At 40.8% G+C, this 19652-nt stretch overlaps 3 protein-coding genes across 6 annotated transcripts in view; 1 reads left to right on the plus strand and 2 right to left on the minus strand.

Annotated features, from left to right (window-relative positions):
• Positions 1 to 13941, minus strand: LOC147161578 (aryl hydrocarbon receptor-like). Of its 2 annotated transcripts, XM_086096431.1 has the most exons (12): positions 11366 to 13941; positions 9136 to 11098; positions 7746 to 7924; positions 5004 to 5104; positions 4825 to 4914; positions 3960 to 4071; positions 3773 to 3882; positions 3447 to 3634; positions 3152 to 3261; positions 2932 to 3073; positions 1404 to 2409; positions 1 to 1312 (listed from the first exon to the last, which is right to left on the minus strand). In XM_086096431.1, exons 2-12 carry the CDS (start codon positions 9204 to 9206, stop codon positions 1229 to 1231), a joined length of 2193 nt encoding a protein of 730 aa, XP_085952557.1. In that variant the 5' UTR covers positions 9207 to 11098; positions 11366 to 13941; the 3' UTR covers positions 1 to 1228. The 2 variants fall into 2 exon arrangements, with proteins under 2 accessions (XP_085952557.1, XP_085952558.1); XM_086096432.1 differs by having other exon boundaries at positions 9148 to 13941.
• Positions 9139 to 14354, plus strand: LOC147161579 (vesicle-associated membrane protein 8). Of its 3 annotated transcripts, none has more exons than XM_086096437.1 (4): positions 9139 to 9450; positions 10429 to 10634; positions 12459 to 12623; positions 12881 to 14354. In XM_086096437.1, the coding sequence occupies exons 2-4, from the start codon at positions 10632 to 10634 to the stop codon at positions 13016 to 13018; spliced, it is 306 nt and encodes a 101-aa protein (XP_085952563.1). In that variant the 5' UTR covers positions 9139 to 9450; positions 10429 to 10631; the 3' UTR covers positions 13019 to 14354. The 3 variants fall into 3 exon arrangements, with proteins under 3 accessions (XP_085952563.1, XP_085952564.1, XP_085952562.1); XM_086096438.1 differs by lacking the exon at positions 9139 to 9450 and adding an exon at positions 9567 to 9582; XM_086096436.1 differs by lacking the exons at positions 9139 to 9450; positions 10429 to 10634 and having other exon boundaries at positions 12381 to 12623.
• LOC147161580 (heterogeneous nuclear ribonucleoprotein D0-like) overlaps positions 14104 to 19652 on the minus strand; it is a 7013-nt gene continuing 1464 nt past the window's right edge. Inside the window, exons 3-8 of the mRNA XM_086096433.1 lie at positions 19256 to 19417; positions 19044 to 19175; positions 18854 to 18953; positions 18617 to 18760; positions 16242 to 16343; positions 14104 to 14448 (exon numbers count right to left, since the gene is read on the minus strand). Of these exons, the coding sequence (XP_085952559.1) occupies positions 16276 to 16343; positions 18617 to 18760; positions 18854 to 18953; positions 19044 to 19175; positions 19256 to 19417 (606 nt within the window). The 3' untranslated portion in view covers positions 14104 to 14448; positions 16242 to 16275. The remainder of the gene's footprint in view (positions 14449 to 16241; positions 16344 to 18616; positions 18761 to 18853; positions 18954 to 19043; positions 19176 to 19255; positions 19418 to 19652) is intronic.

The raw sequence follows: 19652 nt of genomic DNA on the forward strand, positions 1-19652 counted from the left end.
AACAAAAAAACACTTTATTTTCTCTTACACACTACAAGACACACATTTTCCTTTATATCAAATACCACAAATTGTATCCGCTTTTACCATTACAAATATGTAGGTACTACCGGGTACTGCAAATGGTACCTGGAATGGTACCAACTTGCTTTTGATGCCTTCCCATTTGGTAAAAAGCAGATATTAAAAACAGCACTAATACAGAAATAGTACCTGTTTTTGCTAATGGGAAAAAAAGGCACCACCGGGTGGCGAATACAAGCAAAAAGTCTTGTTGGCAGAGTTTACGTTTGACGATGATGTTTGGTCTTCATGTTGAGCTGCCGGAGAACCGTCCATCATGTCTGCCCCGAGTGCTGTCAATCATCTCTATAAACGAGTACACACGGACGCTTTACAAGCCATTCCGAAAAGCTCGGTGAAACATTTGAATGTGCATTAGCAGCTATACAAAAGCGTTGCTATGACTTGGCCTATAAATGCAAAGTTAATTTTCAGTAACATAAATTGCAGTTCTTTATATGTTGCCAGATAATTGGCAAGTTGTGACAATTGTCCGCTTTTCGAGCCTCAAACTTGTCTCAAAAAGTTGCTTTGGAAGCAAAATGTAGATTGTCTTGTATTAGTTCTGGTGATATAGAATTGTATCATATAAATATATATATATATATATTTTTTTTTAAATCTGCATTCTGGAATTTATTTACGTGCTTGACTTTTTCCACATTTGTTACCTTCTATTGTGCAACACAGAATTTCATAGAAATTCATTTGAAATGTTATCAGTAAAGGTGATCTAATCCACATTTCGGACTTAATTCCAAGTCTGGATCAAGTAGGACAATTTTGTCCTTGGATCTTAGTTTCACATTCTGAAAAAATAATAATAAAAAATATTATTTTTTTTGCAAATCTATGTTGCTAAATGTCGTCATTTAATCTCGAGGAATTTGCTATAATCTCAACAAAAACTTTTTGTTGCCACTTTGAGAATGAGGCTGCAACGTAACAAAATGTGGAAAAAGTGAATCACTGTGAATAATTCCTAGATGCACTGTATACATAAAACATGTCCTTAGTCTTTAATTATGGCTTTCTTCAACTTTTTGAAGCTTTGTGAAAAGAGCATAAAAACCCCAGCAGAGCTTCAGTCCCTTTGAAATGAGAAGGCTTTTTTGTTTCCTCTCCACGAGGTGTTTTCGGGCGGCATTTTAAGGGTCCGGGGTGGCTAGGGGCCGGTGCTGGGGGACAGGTTGAGGCTCCCGGGGGGATGCACCGGGAAGGCGTACGGGTTCAGGGCAACTTTGGGCATCTGTGGAGGGAAAAAAGGGCAGAAGAACATTTTACACAGCAAAGTTAACCGCCAGTTATTTATGACAACAGGCAGTTTTTGCCCGACTTACTTGAGCTTGACCATTCCAGCAGAAGAAGGTGGACTGCAACGCTCCGTTTTCGGCGGGATGTTCCAGCCGGGACACGCCCGCCTTTGACATATCGCCGAGCGCGGGAAGCTGCGTCTGGCCGGCGGCCGTGGCGGCGGGCGGCCAGGCTCGCCCGACCGCTTGCGGCAGAGCCAAGCCCGAGTTTGGAGCACCGATGTGGGCTAGTCCCATACGCGGGGGCCCCCGGGGGCCGGGGGGGCCGGAGTGTGATAGGCGTTCGTACATGCAGCTGCCGGAAAATTGCGGGCCCGTGGCGTCCACGTGGGGGGCGGGAGGAGGTTGCCACGTGGTTTCGAAACGGCAGGAGCGGGCGGGAATCCCGCGGTGGTGAGGGCCGTCCTGTCCCAGATGAGCGTTGAGAGACGCCGACGCACTGCAAAACAAACCGCCAGAAAGGACTTCCTGTCCGCTTTCCCCTCCTGAGTTTTTCATCCCGAGGGCCTCCTCCACATAGGAGAAGACGTCGTTGGCCAGGATGCGGTCAAAGTCCCGGTCTTGGGTCATCCGGAGTAGCGTGTTCTCCCAGTCCCTCAGCTCGTGGCGCCCGACCTCGAGACTGTCCAGCCCGCCGTCGCCCAGGTCTCCCAGGATCTGCTCCAGCGAGTCCAGCATGGGGTGCGAGGTGGACCCCCCGGCGCCGGGCGTCTCCTCCAGCTGACCCGGAACGCTGAGCAGAGCGCGGCTGTCCGAGAAGGCTCGCTCCAGAGGCTGATCCGGGTCCGTTTCGTCGACGTGGGAGAAGGCGGCGTGTTGGGCGACGGGATTCTGGGAATAAAGTGAGCGGTCTTGGCGCTGTAAGGATCCCAAGATGGAGCTGGGATTCTCCGCCGGGGCCGGCGTGGTGCCCGGAGGGCCCGGGATGGCGAAGACATCCAGGGACAGGTCGTACAGGACACCTTCTCCCGTGGCTAAGTTGAAGGGCAGTTGCTGTCTTCGCTGCTGCATGTGTTCCTCGCCTTCTTCATTCCTGCCAGGCACGTTCATTTTTCACAATTGCCATCAAAGTTCAATGATACCAAAAAACAATCCAGATCTAGCGTTTGAATCCGTATGTGGCTCTGGAGTTTGGATCTGGATTCTGATGAAAGCTTCATCAATTTTTCCTCGGCTCACACAAAACGCCAACCCCAAATTTGAAACACGTTCACATCTTTTTCAGTAAAGTTGGCGGTTCAAAAATTGATCCAGATCTAGAGCCAGATTTAAAGTTTGGATCGAGGTCAGTCAGAATCAAAACAAAATCAATGTTGTCCTTGGCTCTTACCAAAAGATCCACACCAAATGAGAACCCCGTTCACACAATTCTCAATTCTGATCCTGATCTAGATTTAAAATCTGGTTGTGGCTCGGGTTCAAAAGTTCTTCTGCACACCAAATTTGTGAGCGTTACCTATTTCTCACACACGGATTCAAAAATCTCGGATTCAAAAGGTCACCATTTGTGCCGTTTTATGTTAAAGCCGATCCTGAATTACTGATGGCTGCTTACGTTAGAGGTTTCTGGCGGGCGATGACGAAGTCCGGCCGGCCGTCTTTGAAGACGACGCGGGCGGTGGCTTGCACCCACAACCACTGTCCCGTCTTTGTGAGCAGCCGGAAGAAAGTGAAGCCGCTGTCTCCCGTCTTGATCACTGCGGGCCGGAGGAGAAGGAGAACTTAGAAAACCAGTCGCGGGATTATTTCTTCGCGGCGGAGACTCGGCGACGTACTCCTGAGGTGGTTGTCGGCGCAGTACATCATGTCGGCGGCGTGCACAAACTGGTAGCCGGAACCCGGCGTGATCAACTCCATCTCAGAGTAACCCAACACCAGTTTGCCCCTGACAAGAATGCAAACGTGGATTAAAGGCATTTCAATCCCAAAATTAAAATTGGGGGGGAAATTTTTTTTTTTGCAGTTTGTGCACTACATTGCAATGTTGTTTTGAAATCAAGTCATTGTCCAGCCCTGCTCGTTAGTCAGGGTCCCACCCCGTCTTTACACGTGGCATGCAGGTCCTGGTACCTGGTGTCCACAGCCATGGGGGCAAAGTCCATCCGGTGCTTGGTCTGGAAAATCAGCGTCCTGGTGCGGATCTCCATGACGGGCGGCGGCTGGAGCGGCGTGGCGATGGCGAACAGGGCCAGCAGGGGGCTCCCCTCGGGGCCGCCGTCCTCCCGCAGGTACTTCAGATGGCCAGAGAATTTTAAAGCCTGCATGAGGAAGGTCATGCTAACGTTAGCATTTAGCGCCGAGGGACTTTAGAGCTACATACTCCGGACATCACTCCACAATTTGGGTTGATCCTGTAAATCACACCCAATATCCAGAACTTTTTGTGAGTTAGTCACCAAGAATCCGGACGTGTTGTCCAGGAGGCAGCGGAAGCGACAGCAGAAGCTCCTCTCCAGGAAGAAGGCGTGCTCCTGCGGCAGGAGGCTGAGCGAGCTGCTCTTCGTCGCTTTGACGTCACAGCAGAGAAAACATGAACGTTTACGACGACGGTCGTCACCATTTTCCGTGTGCTCTGGAACTTACTGGCGTGGGCGCCACTCTCGTTCAGGTGGACGCCGAGCTTCAGCTGGCAGTTGAACATTTCTCTGTCGTCGATGTGGACGAGGTCAAAGACGCTCTGCTGCACCACGTCAGACTGAGAACGCCAACAAGAAGGCGGCATGAATGGGTGGATTAATTAATTAATTATCGGCTGTAAAAATCACGTAAATAACACACATAAAAACTAAAAATAAAACACTGTTTCCCCTGTTTATATCAGGTGTGTCAAACATACTGCCCGTGAGCCAGAACTGGCCCGTCGGGGAAGGGGGGGGGGTCCAATCTGGTCCGTGAGGACAGAGGATGAACTGCAGTTTTTCAATAAAATGAATTGTTGCTATTTCTGTCCACTGGAGGGCGCACTGATTACCACTTAAATGACATTCTGAAAAAATGGCCATTCATTTTTGTTAAGAAATATCAAATTACAAATGATAAATTAATTAAACAAATAATTATGATAATAATAATTAATGATTATTAAATATTTTTAGAATATAAATGTAATTATTTGCACAGAAAAAAAAAGAGAAAAATATTAGGACCTGTCGTTATTTATAGTTTATTAAGTCACAGACCAATTTAGGTTTAAATTTGTGTAAAAGTGGCCCCTGAATTAAAGGTTATTATTATTATAATTATTAGGTTTGACACCCCTCGTTTAGAGATTTATCAGTACCTAAACTTGATAAAAACAAATAAATAGAATCACTGATTTACAGCGCATTTCATACCCAACGCAACTCGATATGCTTCACATACTGTAATTAAAAGTACAACATTGAAAAGCACATACAGAGTTAAAGAGATTTAAAAGCCAAAGTAAAGAATTAAAAGCAGCTCTTACCTGATGGAATCCCAGGATGTCCTGGATGGTGGGCGACGTGTAGAAGACGGTGCCGTCGCCCGACACCACCAAGACGAAGCCGTTGAGCGACTGCGGGAAGAGGCGGCGCGGGCCAATTAGCGAGGACGCCAACGGACCAAACGGGCAAAAAAGCGCCCGCGTGAGTAATGGCGTCACACCTTGAGGAGGAGCTCGCCCTCGGAGAAACCGACGCCGTCCAGCGACACCGAGCGGCCATCGCCGTCGGAGGGGCGGGGCGTCGCGCATTTCCTGCGCTGCGCTGCAAAGGAAAGTGATTCCATTTTTAAAAAAATGTTTTGCAATTGACATTTGTGATCCAATGAAACCACATTTTTTGTCCCTGTACTGGTCAAAGTGGTTTAAATTACTTTAGCGCCATCTAGTGGAATATTGGTGTTTTGGGGTTTAATTCATTAATAATGTTTTTTTGTGTGTGTCTGTTTTGTTGGTGGTCCTTGAATGCATAATCGAAAGTAAAAATATCTTTCTGCTTCCCTCCTGATGCAGCTACTAAAAATGTGTGTGAAGACATTTTTGTGGTTAGTGACAAATGAGAGTGGATATTTATATTTAAAGGACCTCTTTAAGGGTTAATCTAATCTCCCCTCAGCACAACACGGACTCCTTTTCCCTTACGGTAATGACTGTATGGCACGCAAAGCAGCTTCCTCATCCCCCCTCCTCCCGCTCGCTGCGCCTCACTTTTCAAAACAATCCCGCTGGATCGGCCGCTCATCTCCCCCCACAAACCCAGGAATTTCCCCTGACATGCTGGTCAAGAAGCGGGCGTCACGTGACCGCAAGAATCTTCCCGTTTGTTGTTGTAGCAGGAGCCCGCTCGGGAACGGCTCCCAACTCCGAGTTCGTCTTTCAGGGCTTCGACCGATTATTCCCATTTGCCAAAGACGCCATCCGACCGCTACATCCATTATTCATCCAGCAGCGTCCTGTTCCGCCGCCGCAAAAATGCTACACGCCATTTTCTCTTCAAACTCTTGGAAATGGAAAAACTTGACAGCGTGCGTGTTCCTGCTGTGTGTCTACCAGGCCGAGATGCCGCATGTTGGATACATTGTTTATTTGCCTGTGACTTTAATACAGAATTAAGAAAAATATAACAAGTATAAAAAATGTACTAAATACCTCTAAAAATACAAAAAGTTTTTTTTTTAATCGGTATGAAATACACACGTTAAAAAATACTCCTCCACCTTTGCTGTGTCACTTGAAATACAAAATGTAAATATAATTAAATGTATTTAAAAATAATTACAATAAAAATATAAATACAATCGTGGAAATATACTACAATATTAAAAAAAAATAATAATAATACGGATACAAAATATAAAATACAAATAAAAATAATGAAATATTACAAAATATATCAAATAAAAAGGATAGTGCATTGTAAAAAATAATATATATATATATATATATATATAAAATGATTTTTAAAATATACAAATAAAAATAATCATACAAATAAAAATACAATTTGAAAAAATTTAAATCTGAAATGTGTAAAAAAAAAAATATATATATATATATATATATATACAAAATAAAAAGTAGTTTGTTGTAAAAAAAAAACCCACAATAAGTATATAATGCAAATGTAAAACAACAAAAAATACATTAAGAAATAGAAAATATAAAAAAATGAAATTAAAATACAATGAAAGTAAAATATATATTTTAAAATGTATATTATATATTTAGCATTAAAAAAATATGAATATGTTAACATGCCCTCCACCATTGGCGTGTTAGTTGTTAAAAACAAATGGATAAAAAAAAAATAATCCTACTTGTTTTTAGTGTTGTTCCGAATTCCAATATCGCTTTTTGGCCCCCGATACAGATTCCGATACCCACTTTTGCGTCATCGGCCAATACCTAGGTTTTTTTTTGTTTTTTTTAAACATGAATGTGTGTATGTTTTTTTTTATATTACCGGTACTGTGCAAAGTATTTTGATGTAAATATCAACTTTAAAGGAGAAATCCGATTTAAGTCGAAATTCGAGTTACGTCGCCAGCGTAGGAACGGAACTCCGCCCTAACCTGAGGACTCCCTGTAATGGTATTGGGTTGTTAGTAGTTGCCGATGCCGATACCACTGTTTTAATGCAGTATCGGGCCCTCTCCCAATGCCGGTATCGGAACAACACTACTTGTTTTAAATAAATAGAAATTTTAAATGTAAATTAAATGCGTTGAATAATGCAAAATAAAGTAATAACTTTCAAATAGAAAATTATTATGAAAAAAATCATGTAGCTATATAAAAATAAAATAATTAGAAAAAAAACAAAAACATATGCCAATAATGACATAAAAACACAGTAATATTTTGAATAAGTGTAAATATAAAAAATACACAAAATAAATATAAATAAATAAAAGCCAAGGGAATCATTAATGGCTCCTCCATGACCGTGTTTGTTTTAAAAACATTACTCTTCTATGAATTTGGGGAACTTTACGCAGATTCATTATTAAACATTAGGGCTGGGCAATATGGCCCAAAAATAAAATCTCGATTTTTGCAGTCATTCGGGACGATTACGATTTTAATCGATTTTAATCTAATAAACCCAACAAACATTTATTTAAAAGTTTCATTAATTCAAAACTAATTCCTGTGCAAAATGTTAAGACTGATTCTAAATTAGTTTTAGCATAAATTGAACATTCTATGTATCGAATTAATTCGATTTATTGCCCAGCCCTATTAAACATTCCTATCGACGGAAAGCTAACACAAAGCTTGTAGGGCTAAACGACCCCTTGGCCGGCTCAGCTTCCAACCCATGAGGTAAATTAAATCAGGCTATTATAAAGTTAGTAATGTGGAGCTTTAAAAAGAGATGAAGTACGACGCGGCACTGAACTTACCGTGAAAGTAACTCTTGACTTTGAGGTATCCCACGCTGAGCCGCAGCACCGACAGCTTGTCCAGGCGGTTGCGAACCTCCTCGGAGAACGGCAGCAGGCCGGTCAGGCGCTCCAGCTCCACATTAAGGCGGTCCCGGTGCCGCTTGGACGGGTTGGTCTTCACGGGCGGAGGCGCGGCACTAGACAGCAACAACACACCAAAGGGGTTCAGTGGCACGAAAAGCACACTTATGGAAAATATTCCTTCTGCAAAGCAAGGCAAAATGGACCGGGCTATTTAATAACAGAGTAATAGTTGCTCAAAATTACAGTGCAATACAGTGTTCCTCTGCTTCAGCGCAGTTATTTACGCAATCATCCCCCCCCCCCCCCGAATTAACAACAGTATGTCTTCAGTGTTGTACCACAGAGAATTTAGCCTGAGAGTATTGTTCTGTTTGTATGTTGCTGCTTCCCGTGTGATAAAGTAGCAGTTGTTGAAAGGCTTAGAAATGACCGTAAGAACTGTGCTAATGATCCGTTAGCCTGTCTTATGGCGTTTTCCATTCCATGTTAGCATTAAGCTAGCACACTTTATATGATTTTGTTGAACATTTATGTTTAAGTATGCAATATTTCATTCCCTTTTTTTTATTTTATTTTGTTGACAAATGTCTTACAGCAAGCATGGTTTGCTTCCTATTTGAAGAACCATATGAGCAAGAGAACTGAATATTTAAAAAAAAGTATGGTTTCAAAATTGCAGGGGTTTTATGACAACTTTAAATGTGTTCATGGGATATGAGAGAAGTAAAACAGTAATAATGTATCTTACCTATAACGTCCTCAGCTATTATTTGCTTTTGTGTTAAGGCCTGGGCATCCTTGTGCCAAGAAACTATGTTGAATTGAGTTGAGGAGCTTGACTAGAAGTGTTGTGTACATGTGGGTGGGCGTGTTCATATAGGTGTGTATGTGCTTACACGAGGAGTGGATTCACGTATGCTTGTGTTCCCCTCTCTATTGCTTTTATCTGCATACAACAGTGTGTTGCATTTGATGCCATTTATTTCATATTATCATACACAAAAAATTGCTTATTCATCGTCCTGATTTTTTTTTTCGTTCTTCTTGACTTGGGGCCCCCAGCAGGAAGGCAACCTGCAATTTTGGACCCGCACAGCCAGTCAGCGATATCAACAGCCGCCATCAACCCTAACCCGCATCTACCTGTCCGGAAATGCCCAAATATGACCAAACACGGACAAAGTAGACTGCGTTATGGTTATGACGCCGTTACAAGTTCAACGACAGTGGTAAGATGACGTAACTGACTTGATGATAGACGACGTTTATCAAAACACTTGTTAGAAGTCACTGAATGATGACGTAGGGTGTAAAGAGTGCCTACATGAGCACGTACTTCTTCTGCATGGGCTTTTTCCTCCTCTTCACCGCGTAAACGCCGACATTTCCCTGCATGGTGGCGTCCGGGTCAGTTACAGTCGAGGTTCACTTCGCTTCAGCCGGAGGAAGGCAACTCGTGTCCTCCTAAGTCGCATTTAACGTCGATATCCGGATTCCTCGACGCTCTCCAGACGCGGATTTTCATCGGCGGCGTCTCCACTTCGACGTGTAATCCAAAAATACTCGACGCGAGCAGAGGGAAAGAACATTCACACAAGACAAAAAATCTCGCCAAGTTTTCCAGTGGAGTTGCCTGCCTGTGAGTGTGCAACAGCCTCCTTTCCGCCTCGGCCAATCACCGCGTCCGATACACGAGCAGCCGTCTAGGTCGCGAATTGTCATTGGAGGAAACTTTCTCTTTTGTTACCTCCGGAATCAACAAATGCCAAATGTATGTTTTAAATTTTTCAATTCACAAGTACATTCTCCACATGCGAAACAAAATTACCTCCCGTTTAATTGTATTTTTAAAATGTGAATGTGACCATTAACCAGATTTTACGACGGTGACGCAGTTTCCTGTCGCCTGCGTGTCTCTGGCGTAATGTATACGACATCGCCCCCCAGAGGTAGTGGCTATTAATGGCGGGACAATTACAAACATCCGGGAATTTCTGATATTTCAGCAATGCAAATGCTTCCTTCACAGGGTGAAAACAAACAGCGTGTTGTATCGCAAACACAACAAATTCAGCAAAAATAAAAATAAAAAGGGAACGTCCAGTTGTCTCAAATTAACTTTTGTAGATTCACTTGGATGACTGAGAATCTACACAGACAAAGAAAAAACACACACATTTTAATAAGGACGTTCGTATTTTTTATTGATATTGTGACAGAGTTCCGGGGCACAAGAATGCCACAAGATGGCGCCAAAGCAATACTTTTACATTAGACAGGCTTTTGCCCTGAGCACAAAAACAGTGGAAAGGTGAGTTATTCAGCAAATACCCAAGAAGGCCAATATGCGGGAAAAACTGTTAACTCATGCTTAATTTGTCCTTATTTAATGTATCTGGCACATTGCGCTGCGCGTTTAAAGGCAATCAATCTGACAAACGCAAGAACGAGGAAATCAAGTGACGCCATCAGCTGACTTTGCGCTTAACTGCTTGCAACTCTTGAGTGACCTTTGAGCTTACACGTCTCCTGCATTGACCCAGAGCCAGTCACACACACACACACACACACACACACACAAAAAAAACATTAAAAAAAAAACTTTGCTTACAAAAAGGAGGAAATGAAAGTGCAGAGATGGCTTCTGGGGCCCCGCCGGTGGCAGCTGTTGTCAAGCCAGTGAGACTTTGATTGAGGCGGGTGGGAGTTAATGAGTAACTCGGCAGAGGTGCAACCTTCAGCAGCCAAGTCACAAGAAGCAGCAAAGATCAGCGCCTGCTAATTTTAGTTTTGGATTATTAACCCACAAGTGGAGTTACTATGGTGAGTGCTGAGTTATTTTTGTCACCCTTTCCCCTCTTCTTGTATCTGGGCTTTTCCTTTCCTGTAAGTGTTTTTGAGGCTGTCATGTGACGGACGTGAAGCTTGGCGGATGACGCCAGGCTGTGCGGTTGCAAGAGTTTAGGGAAGTTAAGCGTTGGCCATTGTTTTTTTTCTCGATTGTGTTGTTCACCGAGGAGGAAGTTCATAGATACTGATAGATTAGATGGGAGTTTGATAAACAAAAATGCTGTATTGGTGTATGTCAACAGGTGTGATCATGCCGCGAATGACAGTACTAAAAACAAGAAGGTTTCCGGGTTTGAACGTTAGGTCCATTAAATTGTCTTCAATGCGACAAACACATGAATGCAAGGTTGTCAAAATGTTTAAAAGGAAACATTAGGTAAGTTGAAGACTCTAAATTGTCTGATATTTAACTCATTGACGGCAACAATTTATTTGAACTATTTCTATTAGTTGAACATTTTGTCCACTTTTGTTAAGAGTATGAAAACCAAGAAAAAAATATTGTACATTTAGAACAGATATAATATTTATGATTAATCGGGAGTTAACTATTGAAGTTACATTTTTTAATGAGTTAATTTACGATTAATCACAAATTTCATATCTGTTTTGAAAGTACAATTAAAAAAGTAGGTTTGTATACTCTTGTTAACAATGGTAAGAAAATGTTAAACTAAGCAAAATAGTTCAAATGAATATTTGACGTCTATAACCGTTAATGGCAGTGAATGAGTTAATTTTAAAAATAAAAATTAATTGTCTTCGATTTTTTTGCTACGCTACTTCTATCAGACACCAAATTGTCTTTTATGTTTATGGTCTGTTGGACAAATAAGATACGAAAAAATTGCATAAGGTGCATTGGACATGCAACAAAGCAAACAAAACATGTTCAGTTCACTGAAAATAAAAATGCCTGATGTTTCCAAAAACCCATTAATTTAAAGCTGCTCTCTGTAACAATTTGGCAAAAAATATCTTTACAATAGCCTTTTTATTTGACCGTCCTTAACTGTTCACAATGGGTAACCCTGCAAGCCTCTGGCCAATAGTTCTCAGCCAGAATTTGGGTTTGAATTTCCCGCCCTCCGGCTACGGATGTGACGTCATGTTTGCGTTGTTTATGTGAAGAACGGAAAATGCATTTTGATTGAAATTTGTGACGAATAAGAAATGAAATTTGATAATAACCACGCAGAATTATTTACAGAAATAACTCTTGGAGCAATCTGATGTTTTTATTTTATTTTTTTTATTACGATGTTTTAATCTATTTTTATTTATTTAATTTGTTCCCTGTTTTCAATTTTATTTTTTATTTAAGGATTAGTGTAAATTGGATGAACTGGTATTTGTATTAGTCTTCTATGTTCAATAAATGTTTTTAAAAAAAGAAGGGAAAATGCAGTTTCATTTTTTTGGTCACAGGTGGCAGTAATGATTCAAAATAAAATTGTATGCGTCCTTCCGAAGAATCTGTACGTAAAACCGTACGTTACATTCACTGAGGACTAATTTGTCATCAATGTTTACGAAAAGACAAAGTGACATTTAAGCTCGAACATTGGTTGAAATCGTTGGAAGACTGAAATGAGTTTGAAAACATACATTTTAGATTAATTTAGTGAAGACTTTTGAGGTTTGCGTAAACACGGGATAGTTTGAAAATACGTTGGGTTTTCCGAACTAAATGGTCTCTGACGTCAACTGGTATATTTGATTGTTGAAGACAAAATGGACAGTTTTTTTTTTCTTCCGGCTATTGACTGCCCGGGACGTTATTTTCCCCCCTGGCAGGCTGACCCAAACGTCCCCTCGGCCGGCTCAGCTTCCAAGCTGGAGCACGTGCAAGATCAAGTGAACGAGGTGAAGGTCATTCTGAAGGACAACATCGACAAAGTGTTGGAGCGAGGAGACCGGCTGGACGACTTGATTGGCAAGACCGGCGACCTACAGGCGTCGGTGAGTTGCGAGGGAGGTCGTCAGTCCAGTTGTTTTGGGGAAAATGTACTTTTTTTTTTTTCTCTACGAACTTTAAGAACACTGAAAGTATTACCCAACTGGGAGAAGACTCATCTGTATCCTAATGAATAACCACAAAACTTGAGGAAAATGTCCCGTGTTTTCACGTCGTAAAGTGTACCACGATACGCATTTTCAGTTTCTTTACAATGGCACGGGCCCATTTTCATGACGTTCATGTCCTTTTTTTTTTGCAGGCCGACTCGTTCCAAAAAACCTCGACGCGAGTGGCCCGGAAGTACTGGTGGAAAAACATCAAAATGCTCATCATCATCGGCGTGATCGTGCTGAGCATCCTCATTCTAATCATCCTCGCCGCGACCAACGTTATATAAATCAGCAGTTTTAGAAATTCAAAGGCAACGACGACGGAAAGCTTGTTTGAGAATAATTTGAGCAATTATTCACGAGCCTTGATATGCAGCTTAAGGTCCATGTAGCCGTACGCTTATTTGCCGTCACGAGTAAGTCAATCCGGCGTATGCGCAATCAATTTATGCATTGGGCAAAACAAGCGGAAAGCACTTCTTTGCGGCATGCGTGCGTGGCGAAATCCTACAGAAGGCGATTGGAAAAAAAGCGCCTGTTGAAATTCGAAGGTCTATGTCTTTGAAAGCTACCATATTTAATAGTGTCCCGTGTGTGTTTCAGCTTCGTTCGGGATTATTTGATACTGTTATGCTAGTTGTTGTGGCATACAAGTGTGCTAACCCGTTTCATGGGTTTAGTTAAATGATGTTCCATTTCTAGTGGATACAAGCACACTGGAACGACGGCTGTCTTACGAGTAGCATTTTTCCCACTGCTGCGCTCTAAAAAGAGAATTGTTGAACTCATTTAAGAATACAAATTGAATTGTTGACTGACTTAAAAAAATAAATAAACGCTTCAATTGGTAACACGGTTGACTTAAGTTAATCCAAAGTGAATATATTTAGTTTAATTAATTATCAGTTCATTAAACTTAATATATTCACTTTGCATTAATTTAATGGGGTACATGCCACAGAGGAGGCGGGACTTCATTACTAGTATCACAAAGTCTTAGCAATACACCTTTTTTTCCTTACTAAAACAATTCAGCACACTAGTAGTAAAACAACTCACTAGTTAATGTTTTTTTCCTTCTTCTCGCCACTCTTAGTGCCATTTTTGGCCTCCATGTTTGTAATTCAACCATACTAGCAAGCTACTATGCTACACTAGTGATACTAGTATGCACATGCTAGCAACCACCTTTACCATACGAGTTGCGCGTCGTGAGGCACTAAGGACAAAGCGTCGACTCGTACATTGGACCTAAAGCTGCATATGCAATAAATGCTCAGAAAGCTTTCCAGAGGAATTGTTTGCATCACACTCCCGGCTGCCTCCGTGCAACGTTGGCCCACAAAATTATTCCCCCCCCCTCCCACAGAAATCCAAACATGTGTTTTATTGTTTTATCACGCTTACATCGAATACAATTTGTGTGTATATATATACGAATGTTGTATAGGTCTGATGAACAGAATAAGATAAATGTGCATCAACAGCTGTAAATAAGTGTCTAATAATAAAGTCATTCACAATACAAAAAAAAAAAGTGGCTAAAACAAAAATCCCCCAAACAAAACAAAAAATAAGGTATAAAATCCAGTGAACACTCCGGAAAATAAAACCTAAATATGGGCTTTTGAGTTTGTTTGTTTTTCTTACAATCAGCACGAGGGCGTTGAGGCCTCTCCGCCGCCCGTCGTCCTCCATCCTCTCGCTCCCGCGACACCTGAGAAAAGACGCACACGTCAGCCGCCGCGCGCGCACGTCTTTGGCACAGCACAATAAATAGGAATCCCCCGTGTGCCAAAAAATATATATTAACATTAACACACGTTAAATAGAAAAGCAATCTTGAAGACTAGAAGAAAAAAAATGGTCATTACAAAAAAGGAAACATTGCGTGCAAATGTCTGTAAAGGTGGCAATTCTTGTCGTTTTACATTTTATATCTCTACTTTTACAGAAAAGTTACAGGAAGTCAGTAACACACAAGAGAAGACATGTCGAAGAAAGCAAACGTTATCCCCCAACACAACGGCGCCGTCCATAGAAGCTGTTAGCTCATGGACAAGAGACAAAAGCATCAGGAGTGCAAAAAAAGATTAACAACGGCATTGCTGTAGTATCCTTTGGAGAGCAAATACTTAATTCCAAATAATCATTACTTGTGGTGGGGGCCTGTAAAAAATTATGGAAATTTAACCGCATACAGTGGTGCCTTGAGATACTAGTTTAATTCGTTCCTTGACCATGCTCGTATAACAAATCATCTTCCCCCATCGAAATGAAATGCCATGAATCTGATCCAGAACCCCCGCCCCCATAAAAAACACATTTTTGTAATGTTTTTTTAAACACACAGTAATAAATAAATTAAATGTAAACAATGGGTTTAAATTCAGTTCAGATTGCGCTGCCTGGTGCATTCCCCTTGGCCACATGGGGGCAGTATAATACAGACAGATGCAATGGACCCATGCTGATTTAAATTCGTTAGTTTTTTTAGCCAACCCCGTTTTTCATGGAAAACACTTATCGGTGATTTATCACCATGTTTTCAATCACTTTTGGGGCTTAAAAAAAAAGTCCTCCCCCCCACTGATGCCTTTATAATGGCTGTCAATTATATTTCAGATTTTCGCTATTCCCACGGATTAAAGTACCATATAAAAAACGGAATATTGTTATATTATCTGTCCACTTGCTACTCAACCATTGTTCAAATATCCATTGCTTATACCAGCACCACACATGCTATTTGTTAGCTCAACTATGCTGTTTTACATTGTTTGCTAGCATCAAGCTAAACTGCTGAAGATTTGTGCTGGTTTTGTATTCTGTTATGGTAAATTTGCACCGGGAGTGATAAACACCCCCACCCCCCTTTTTTAATTTGTGTGTGTTGATTTTACATAAACAGCTAATGGCCAAATGACTGCTCGGTCACTCGTATCTTAAGGCACCACTACGTACTCTCATAACAACTCAAAATCGGGGTAAAGGAAAGTAGAAAAAAGGGGCAACTTCGTATCCCATTTTTGTTTTGTTTTGTTGTTTTCATTTTTAGTTGATATACAGGATGTTGTGAGACCATACCAAACGGCAGCAAGCGAGAGCGTATGCGTCTCGTACCCGGTCCGCATTGAGCGGGCCCTGAGAGTATCTGGAGTCAGCTCATGGCCTGCAAGGAAGCTCCGCTGGCAGGTACAAACAAGGTATGTCAGAGTTAGGAGAGACAACATACTTCCTCTTTTTCTTTTTTCTTTTTCGCTTTTCCGTGAACTGTACATCCATTACTGCAGTAGTAGTGCTTTACCTGTTAACTTTACAGTTAAAAAGAAAGAGAAAAAAAAAAAAGGTGCAAAGGAGGCTGCAGGTGTTAAAATAATCGCCCCCGTGTAGCCTCTATGTTACCAAAAGGAAAATGTATAAATTACAACATAATATTAGCAAACAGTTAATCAACAGGACTACTTTTTACGTTTTACGGTGAATGAGGGCATGTTGGATTGGGCATACCTGCTTGTGTCCTTTGAGTCAACCCCCAAGCCTTTTAGTACGGTCTGTAACTGTTGCTGTGAACGGCACGCCGTGGCGACTTGCCGTAGCCGACCGGCTGATCTACAGGTGACAGCAAAAAACAACAACAAAGTAATAATAACAACAATAATAAAACAATAAGCACGGCATACTAAACCTGCATGTATTTTTAACCAAATGTTATGTGCATTAATTTCTTGTGCCCGAGTTGTATTGTGTCAATTTAAGCCTGGACTGATTTATCAAGTAATTTCATTACACACACACACAAAAAATAAATAAAAAAATAAAAAAATAAACCGTAACAGACTCGTTCACCATTCCATGTAGAAATAAACCCGAGTTAGCAGTCTGGCTAACCTGAGCTCAGAGTCACAACGGCCAACTTGACACACACACTCATTCGCCGACTCCCACGTCACTCACCCGACAGGCCCCACCTTTTAAAGCCACACACACTCAAAGTCAAAGTGGTGTTTAATAATGCAAAACAATTTTTTTTTATTTGATTACTTGATGGGACACTTAGAATAGTCGATTCTAAAGCTATTCAAAAAAGATAGTTGGCTTTCAGGTGAAATTTAGGATACAAATAAAATGCCCTGTATATGATTGTGCATTCTAAATTGATCCTCAATTTTCACCCGAAAGCCCAATATCTCCCAAGTTATTGAGTAGTGTAAACTGACTAATAATAAAGGAATTTGGTACTGCTAAACTACTTTAGTTCTGAATAGGCAATCCATTCAACAATTGTGATGTCTAACACCCAATGCTCACTGGAAAGCAACTGTAGTCATCCCAGACAAATGCGCAAGGCCGCAACGGTTTGTTAACAGACGCGGCAAAAAAAAGAAAGAAGCTAAATATCATTACGTATCCGATGCAAAGCAGGGTTGCGAATGTCATCTGTTAATGTGGTACAACAATACAAAAAAAAGTGAAATTTTATTGCAACTAGAAAATAAAATATGTAAATATATTTTTTAAATACATCATTCGCCAATTATTTAAAAAAATTAAAATGGTGTTACAAATGTATTTTATGGATGTCAAATTGTTAAAAATGAAATAATCCATACTTATGTATTTAGAATTAATTTCATTATAATTATGTAATTTAATACATCATTAAATTTTTTCATTCCTTATTTTACTAATATTTTTGCATTGCCTAATATTGCATTCATGTTCTATTGTTTTATCATTTAAATGCAACTAGAATAGCCATATTTTGCCCACCTTTGGCCTATGGAGTCCGCGTAGTATTGATAAAACGGAGGTTGAATACGACATCAAAACCTTAAGAAACAAAAAACTATGTAGTGCGCATGCCAGGTCAATAGTTGGCAATGTACAAATTGCTTTGTGTATGTTTATTATCGTTTACGTGCATGTGAATGTGTCAAACATCGGTGTTGTAGTAAAGTTTGATCAAGTATTATGAATTCAAACATCAACAGAGCTGTGGTCCAACCTTTTGTTTTGAATGTGATGTTTTTCCCCCCCGTTTTGTTAATTAAATCAAAAACGCTGTTGTCAACAAAGGAGCGAGGCAAGAGCAAACAGACTATGGGTGGGTGTCATTCAGGGATTATGATTAAGTATTAGCGCTATATTTTGCAAACATTAATATGATGCAGAAATAACGGCTCTATCAAACATCACAATATACAGGTGCATCTCAATAAGTGGAAAAGTCAATTTATTTCAGCAGTTCAATTCAAAAAGCGGAACTCATAGATTCACTACACACAGATTGTATTATTTCAAGATTTTATTATTATTTTTTTTAATAATTTTGATGATTAAAGCTTACAGCTAACAAACCCCAAATCCACCATCTCAAGAAATTAGAATGACACAATCAAAAATGATTTATTAACATAGAAATTAGATAGGAATTTGCCTTCTGAAAACAATTAAGCTTAACAAAAGGGTTTAAATAATTTTTGAGTTTGGAATTGAACTACCGAAACAAAAGAACATTTCTACAATATTCTAATTTATTGAGATGCACCTGTATATGAAACAGAAGAAGGGAAATCCCATAAAAAAAAACTGTCCTTTCATAATAAGTACACAAAAAAATGAAATAAAACAAAACAAAAATACACTCACAATGTTAATAAAACATGTTTAGAAGCAGTGTTGACATTAAAGATTGACAATAGTGACAGTGACAATATTGATATTTGACGGGTGTATTGATACTGTATTGCAACACACAATACAATACATCATATCCATATTTTGCCCCTGAAGCCCCCCACCCACCCCCAAATCCAACCCTCAATAAAAATATGATCTAGCTCGTTCGAATGGTTTACAGAGATCTTCACACATAGACTTACTACTGTCGCCACCGTATCCGTAATAGTTGCCGTAACCATAATCGTAGCCGCCATATCCGCCGTAGCCTTGATTGCCGTAGCCGTAGTTGCTGTAGCCTTGATTCCAGTAGTTGCCGTATCCCTGGTTCCAACTCGGACCAGGACCTGCAATCACATACATCGGATCACACACACAACCTCATGACAATGTAACAACATCTTAATGTCAACAAAATAAAATTTTAGGTATGGACTCACCGCCTCCCCTTCCTCGAGACCTGGGCGAGTACCCTCCTCTGCCTCCCCAGTACTGCTGCTGCTGGTACTGTTCCTTGGACATGGCCACCTTCACTTCACACTGCACATGACAGTCCCGACAGTTTTTTTGTTTAAAAAAAAAAAACCCAACACATTTCTGGACATCCCAAAGGCATGTGTCGGGCATTACCTTGCTCAGTCCGATGTTGTGGTACTTCTTCTCCATGATGATCTTAACCGGTTCCTCCTCCTTGAACGTTATGAAGCAGAAGCCTCTCCTTTTGTTGGTTTTGCTCTCCATGGGAAGCTCGACTGCCTCCACCTGAATAAAAAAAAAAAAAAATCAGAAATATGACTGGCGTTTAATTAAAAATAGGTAAACGACCCGAATGACAAACTGACCTCTCCAAAGGTGGAAAAGTACTCTCGGACTTTATCCTCGGGAGTATCCGGAGAAAGACCGCCCACGAAGATCTTCTTGACAGGCTCCTTGCTCTTCATGGCCTTGGCTTTTTTGGGGTCAATGACTTTGCCGTTCAGTTTATGTTCCTTCTGTGCAGTGACCTGGGCAACCCCCCCCAAAAAAATAAAATAATCCTGTGGTCTAGTAAAAACCACTTGTTGCACGCCTACCATGCCCAATTCATAGTCACAAGCAAGGATATTGAATAAATGCTGAAATGCCATTTGAAAATGTATTCAATGCACACACTTGAAATAAATCCTGAAAAGGCTTTATGGCAAGCACTAAGTCATGAGAACAAAGACGATACTAGCACATCATTCACCTTACGCCGGA

The sequence above is a fragment of the Leptonotus elevatus genome, chromosome 15, assembly GCF_054856555.1.
Source record: "Leptonotus elevatus isolate MCC_2025b chromosome 15, RoL_Lele_1.0, whole genome shotgun sequence".
In the NCBI taxonomy this organism is placed as follows: domain Eukaryota; kingdom Metazoa; phylum Chordata; class Actinopteri; order Syngnathiformes; family Syngnathidae; genus Leptonotus; species Leptonotus elevatus.

Bases quoted from the DNA above. Each gene is read 5' to 3' on its own strand.
- LOC147161578 (XM_086096431.1), bottom strand. From the start codon at position 9,206: ATGCAGGGAAATGTCGGCGTTTACGCGGTGAAGAGGAGGAAAAAGCCC. The intron at 4,072-4,824 runs GTAAGAGCTGCT...TGGCGTTCTCAG, and splicing joins ACATCCTGGGATTCCATCAG to TCTGACGTGGTGCAGCAGAG. The intron at 3,635-3,772 runs GTGACTAACTCA...TTCCTCATGCAG, and splicing joins ACAACACGTCCGGATTCTTG to GCTTTAAAATTCTCTGGCCA.
- LOC147161579 (XM_086096436.1), top strand. From the start codon at position 12,396: ATGGACAGTTTTTTTTTTCTTCCGGCTATTGACTGCCCGGGACGTTAT. The intron at 12,624-12,880 runs GTGAGTTGCGAG...TTTTTTTTGCAG, and splicing joins CCGGCGACCTACAGGCGTCG to GCCGACTCGTTCCAAAAAAC.